Below are 6,789 nucleotides of genomic sequence, written 5' to 3' on the forward strand. Positions count from 1 at the left end.
GAGATAGAGAATGGAACCGGGGATGGGCAGGACGAGGAGCAGACCATTTTTATGAGTGAGACGAGGAGAGAACTTGTCGGCGCCCACCCCCCTCCCACCTTAACTTTATCACTCCCCTCTCCCCCCCCTTCAGACCCTATTTAACTTTCTCTCTCCCCTTGCACCCCTTCACTCCCCCCTTCCCTTCACTCCCCCCCTTCACTCCCCCACCCTCACTCTCCCCCCCCACTTCACACCCTTCCCCCCCCCCCAACTTCATCCACTCCCCCCCCCCCCCCCCCCCCGCCCCATGGGAGGGCTGTGGCGGCTCAGTCATCGAGTACATTCTAGGTGGAGAGGGGTAGATTTCTCAGTGTTGGACGGGTCAGGGGATAGAGCACTAAAGTTGGGGCTGAGGTACGAAATGAAACTCAATTGGCTTGAACAGCATAGGAGGGTGGCTGGTCCAAATTTCTGCCCCATTTCTACGTCCCTGTCGCAGTCCAGCACCTATTTACACAGCGCTGAATGTACACAGCGCAGGGTCAGCCCATTCAGTTCATCAGGACCATTCTAGTTCCTCTCCTTCACCTTGTCCTCCTGAGTATCACGCCTCCCCACCCAGTCCCTCAGTCCCATCCCGTTCTTGCCCTGTCCCTGTGCTGACGAGTTCCCAGTTTATCTTGTATGTTTGGGCAACATCTACGTTTCTGATGTAGCTGTCCCGAAGCCTGTTAGTCGTCCTGATCAGAGGAGTGCGACGCTCTTTTTTTTTGAACCTTAAATTCGGTTCAGTAGCTGAGCCCGAACAAGATTCTCTGAGCACTGAAGAAGGGATTAAAGCAGGAAGCCGAACACTGCAAGACAAACAGCAAATTGTCGATTGCTATCAGCCTGAAAATGTCTCTTTGCCAAACTCTGAACCATGTTTTGAGGCAACGTTGCAGCCCGCTCCCATCGGAAATCGCCTTCCTGCAGTTCATGGGAATATGAACTTTTGGGGATAATTAATGACCGGCTCAGATTGCTGGCGCTCCTCCTGGCAGTTGGAAGTGCCAGGTTTTACGGCAATTAGTGTTATTGCTGGCTCTGACCCAGTTAAACCCCTGCACTTTGTTGTGGTCAACATTCCTTGTGGTTTTCCTTGGAGAATGCTGTAACATAGAAGATAGGAGCAGGAGGGGGCCATTCGGCCCTTCCAGCCTCCTCCGCGATTTATCACAATCATGGCAGATTGCCCAACTCAACAGCCTAATCCTGCTTTCTCCCCATAACCTTTGACCCTATTCACCCCAAGTGTTGTATCTCGTTGCCTCTTGAGTACATTGTGTTTTGGCATCAACAGCTTCCTGTGGTAATGAATTCCACAGGCTCACCACTCTTTGGGTGGAAAAAATGTCTCCTCACCTCCGTCCTAAATGGTCTACCCTGAATCCTCTGACTGTCCAGTTTGATTTGTCCCATTCGAAACACATCTATGTTGCGTTCCCCTTTGCAAATGCAGAGCTGCTATTTTTACAACATGTGTGGGCGTTTTATAGAGCTGGGGTTTCCGCCAAGTTGGCAATGCATCCATAATTTTGGTTTGAGTTATTACTGTCACATGTACCTAGGTACAGTGATAAGTTTTGTTTTGCGCGCAGTACAGGCAGGCCATACCGTGTAAAGTGTAATAGAACAGACTGACGAATGTAATGTTACAGCTGCAGAGAAGGTGCACGATGAGCGAGATTAACACTAAATTTGAAACTTGACAGGCCTGTTCAGGAATGCGTGTGAAGAGATTGTAACTGGGGTAGAAGGGGTCTTTGATGATGTTGGCTGCCTTTCTGAGATGACAAGAAGTATATGTAGAATCAGTGGATAGGAGGTTGCCTTGCATGTTGGTCTGGGCTGTGTTCACAACCTTCTGTAGTCTCTCTAATAGGAGTGGCAGAAAAATAGCCATTTAGACTGACCTGTTCATACCTGCGTTAATAATTTACTGGATCCTCCTGTTCTTGCTCATTTAGTTCAAGAAGTGGTTTATAAGCCTCTCTGTCATTCCTCATTCTCACTTTTTTGTAGGTTCCCCTGTGCACATTTATTATTCTCTTCAACCAAACCCCTTGACTGTTAGTTTTGCGTTCTCTGAGAAGAGCTTTCAGCTTAGTTCTCAGTTTGGTTAAGTAAAAACTGAAAGAACTGCGGATGCTGTAATTCAGAAAAAGAAGTTGCTGGAAAAGCTCAGCAGGTCTGGCAGCATCTGCGAAGACAAAAACGTTAACATTTCCTCGGAACTGAGGAAGGGTCATCGGATCCGAAACGTTAACTCTGATCTTTTTCTTCGCAGATGCTGCCAGACCTGCTGAGCTTCTCCAGCAACTTTTGTTTTTATTCCCAATCCGAGTTCTGAGTTACTCCCATAAGTCGCTGGTCTGTACTTGTAGCCTTTCTCTTAAGATCTCTCCTCTGTCAAAATAAGGGCTCAGCTTCTCTCCTGTGGCCACGTCACTGTGTTAGAGTTGCCTTATTGGGGGCAAAGATGATGGTTCAGTGATAGAGCCACTCAACTAATAATACAGAAGATTGGTTAAGAAGGTATTTAGCTCACTTGCTTCCATTGCCCAGACCTTTGAGTAAAGGAGTTGGGACGTCATGTTGACGTTGTATAGGACGTTGATGAGGCCTCTTCTGAGTGCCCAGTTCTGGTCCCACTATTGCAGGAAGGATATTCTTTAGCTGGAGAGGGTTCAGAACTGATTTACCAGGATGTTGCTGGGAATGGGGTATTTGAATTGTAAAGAAAGGTTGGATAAACTGGGACTATTTTCACTGGAGGGTCGGAAGTTTTGAGAGGTGACCTTACCCCCCTCCCCCCCCCCCCGCTCCATACCTGTTGATGCCTTTGAAATCTGAAAGTGTATGTATCCCACCCCCTCCTTTTTATAAAATAATGAGGGATATACAGTCCACGCTGAGCGTAATCTCAAACTAAACCAGTCCCACCGACGTGCTTCTGGCCCATGTCCTTCCAAACCTTTCCTATTCATGTACCTATCCAAATGTCTTTTAAACATTGTAACTGTGCCACACCCACCCCTTCCTCAGGAAGTTCATTCCACACGTGAACCATTTTCTATGTTTTAAAAAAAACTTGTCCCTTGTGTCTTTTTTTAAAATAAATCTTGCTCTTTTCACCTTTAAAATGTGACCCCCCCCCCCCCCCCCCCCCGCAACCCCTGCATCATGAAAATCTATCCAGGCTAATTCGCACCCCTTCCCGGCCTGGCCTGCTCCTATCTCCAGGCCCATGGCAGTGTGGTTGGCTCTCGGCTGCCCTCTGAAATTGCCCCCAGGTCGCTGCCCAGTCCCGGGGCCAGTTGATACCAGCCTCCTCGGTGAGGACAAGGCGGCAGAATGAGTGGCCACCTGAAAGACGAGTTGAAATGACGTGCGGGAGCCAGAGAAAGAGGAATTGTCCGCTAGCTCGGGGGCCAATGCAGGGGACGACGCTGAAAGGGGCCCTGAGCCATTCAGCCATTCGACTGTTCAACACGCTCATGGCCAATCCTCTATCTCAATCCCATCCCCCCTCCCCCCCCCGCTCTATACCTGTTGATGCCTTTGAAATCTGAAAGTGTATGTATCCCACCCCCTCCTTTTCTTGAATGGACTCAGTGACTTGACCGCTTGTGGTTGGGAATAGCACAGATTTGCTGCTCTCCGGGCGAAGACGTGCTCCCCCCCGCCTCCTCTCCTCGGTTCGAAATGGTTTACCCACATTCCTGAGGGTGTCCCCCACAACATTCAGCGTTCCCCACCTTGGAGGGCGCAGGGGGTGTGTGGTTGGAAATGGACGGATGATGCTGATGCCTTTGCTCTGAGCAAGTTGAAGATAAAGGCGAGAAGAAACTTCTTCAACAGAAGCAAAGGTTGCTGCCGGCCTGGCAGCGTCTGTGTGGGGAGAAGGCAGAGGCGAAAGTGTGCAGGAGGGGTTGGGAAGAATAGAGAACATGATCTCTGCTCCCCACATGGACTGCACCTCCCCCCCCCCCCCCCACCTCCGCAAAATGTCAATGAAGCTGCTCAGCGTGTTAAAGGCACTACATGAATGCAAACTCTCGTGGCTGTCTTTCCAGCTCCCCCTCGTGGAGTTTTGTTACAGGCTCTTGTTGGGTGGAGTGTGCAGTGAAGGCAAGAGACCTAGACCTGATCATCCCCGCGCCCCCCCCCCCCCCCCCCAACCCACCCACCAATCTTTTGTTTCTCTCTGTCACCACAGAAACGGGATTTTCCGCGTGGGATTCCAGAGTGCGGGACAGATGCTCTCCGATTCGCCCTGTCCTCCTACAAGTGCCAGGTAAGCTGGAACATGGGGCTGCCTTTTTTCTCACACACCAGTGAATCTCCCTCTCTGTATCCCTCCTTCCACATCTCTCTCATTCACACTTGCTGTCGCTCTCTCCCCATTTAGTGCTCATTTTTACTGTTGTTCCCCTTATCTCTCACTGGTTTGTCTTCCCTTGTCCCCATTTCCACTTTCTCTCTCTCTCTCTTGTTGCCTCTCACCCTCATCCGTGCCCTAGCTCATACTCTCACTCCCTCTGTCATTGACTCTCTCGCTCTCTCTATCTGTCTTTCTCACTCACTCTGTCTCTCACTCACTCTGTCTCTCACTCACTCTGTCTCTCACTCACTCTGTCTCTCACTCACTCTGTCTCGGTCTCACTGTCTCGGTCTCACTCTGTCTCGGTCTCACTCTGTCTCGGTCTCACTCTGTCTCGGTCTCACTCTGTCTCGGTCTCACTCTGTCTCGGTCTCACTCTGTCTCGGTCTCACTCACTCACTCACTCTGTCTCGGACTCACTCTGTCTCGGTCTCACTCACTCTGTCTCGGTCTCACTCACTCTGTCTCGGTCTCACTCACTCACTCACTCTGTCTCGGTCTCACTCACTCACTCACTCTGTCTCGGACTCACTCACTCACTCACTCTGTCTCGGTCTCACTCACTCACTCACTCTGTCTCGGACTCACTCACTCACTCTGTCTCGGACTCACTCACTCACTCTGTCTCGGACTCACTCTCACTCACTCTGTCTCTCACTCACTCACTCTGTCTCGGACTCACTCTCACTCACTCTGTCTCTCACTCACTCACTCTGTCTCTCACTCACTCACTCACTCTGTCTCGGACTCACTCACTCACTCTGTCTCGGACTCACTCTCACTCACTCTGTCTCGGACTCACTCTCACTCACTGTCTCGGACTCACTCACTCACTCACTCTGTCTCGGACTCACTCTCACTCACTCTGTCTCGGACTCACTCTCACTCACTCTGGCTCTCACTCACTCACTCTGTCTTGGTCTCTCTCAGTCACTCAGTGTCTCGGTCTGTCTCTTTCTCACTCAATGTGTTTCGGTCTGCCTCTCACTGTCTTGGTCTCTCTCACTCACTCACTCTGTCTCAGTCTGCCCCTCTCTCTCTCACTCTGTCTCACTCACTCACTCTGTCTTGGTCTCTCTCACTCACTCAGTGTCTCGGTCTGTCTCTCTCTCACTCACTCCGTCCCGGTCTGTGTCTCTCTCTCTCTCTCTCTCTCTCTCTCTCACTCACTGTGTCTCGGTCTGTCTCTCTCTCTCTCTCTCTCTCTCTCTCACTCACTGTGTCTCGGTCTCTCTCTCTCTCTCTCTCACACTCACTCTGTCTCGGTCTGTCTCTCTCTCTCACTCTGTCTCGGTCTGTCTCTCTATTTCTCACTCTGTCTCGGTCTGTCTCTGTCTCTCTCTCTCTGTCTCGGTCTCGGTCTGTCTCTCTCTCACTACGTCTCAGTCTGTCTGTCTCTCTGGCTCGCTCACTCACTCACTCGGTCTCGGTCTCTCTCTCACTCACTCTGTCTCGGTCTGTCTCTCTCTCTCACTACGTCTCGGTCTGTCTCTCTCTCTCTCACTCACTCACTGTCTTGGTCTGTCTGTCTCTCTCTCTCTCTCTCTCGGTCGGTCTGTCTGTCTGTCTCTCACTCTTTCTCGGTCTGTCTCTCCCTCACTCACTCACTGTGTCTCGGTCTGTCTCTCTCTCACTCTCTCGCTCTCTCTCGGTCTGTCTCTCTCGCTCTCTCTCGGTCTGTTTCACTCACTCACTCGCTGTGTCTCGGTCTGTCTCTCTCTCACTCTCTCGCTCTCGGTCTGTCTCTCACTCACTCACTGTGTCTCGGTCTCTCTCTGTCTCTCACTCACTCACTCACTGTGTCTCGGTCTGTCTCTCTCTCTTCCTGTGTTTTGCTGCTGCTGCCTGGGCACCAGGAGACGATGTCAATGTGGATGTTGTCACCTTTGTGAACTCACGCCGCTTTTGCAACAAGATCTGGAACGCCATGAAGTTTACGTTTTCCGCGCTGCCCACGGGTTTCCAGCCGCTGCCAGTGCACATGGTGAGTGGGGCACCGTGTGGGGCTGTTTCCGGTTGGGTTCTGTTACAAAAGGGGATGCTGGAGGTGGGGAATATATCTGTCACCTCGGGTGGGAGCGAGGATGTACAGCTGGTTTCTGCTTGAACGTGTTCCATTGGTGAACAGTTGGAAGACGCAAACTTTTTGCTGGCTAGGTATAGTCATGCTTTTCTACAGCGTTTTCCCTAAAATGCGATTTTCTATATAACGTGAGTAAGAACGCAACTATCATATTACAGGAGAATGACCTGTCGTGTCCTTCGCTTGGAAAGGGTGCCTCAAGTATTAGCAAAGGGATTGGTGCTGGGGGGAGGGGGAAGGGGGTTGAAGGTACCCCAGGGGTTATTCCATACACGCACCACCTCCTGCGTGAAAATGT

The 6,789-nt window shown here is 51.0% G+C and overlaps 1 protein-coding gene across 1 annotated transcript in view; it reads left to right on the plus strand.

Moving 5' to 3' along the window:
• vars2 (valyl-tRNA synthetase 2, mitochondrial) overlaps positions 1 to 6,789 on the plus strand; it is a 54,741-nt gene that overhangs the window by 32,380 nt on the left and 15,572 nt on the right. Inside the window, exons 22-23 of the mRNA XM_059639610.1 lie at positions 4,244 to 4,325; positions 6,268 to 6,392. Coding sequence (XP_059495593.1) covers positions 4,244 to 4,325; positions 6,268 to 6,392 — 207 coding nt within the window. The remainder of the gene's footprint in view (positions 1 to 4,243; positions 4,326 to 6,267; positions 6,393 to 6,789) is intronic.

This window comes from Stegostoma tigrinum, chromosome 34 (assembly GCF_030684315.1).
Source record: "Stegostoma tigrinum isolate sSteTig4 chromosome 34, sSteTig4.hap1, whole genome shotgun sequence".
NCBI lineage: Eukaryota > Metazoa > Chordata > Chondrichthyes > Orectolobiformes > Stegostomatidae > Stegostoma > Stegostoma tigrinum.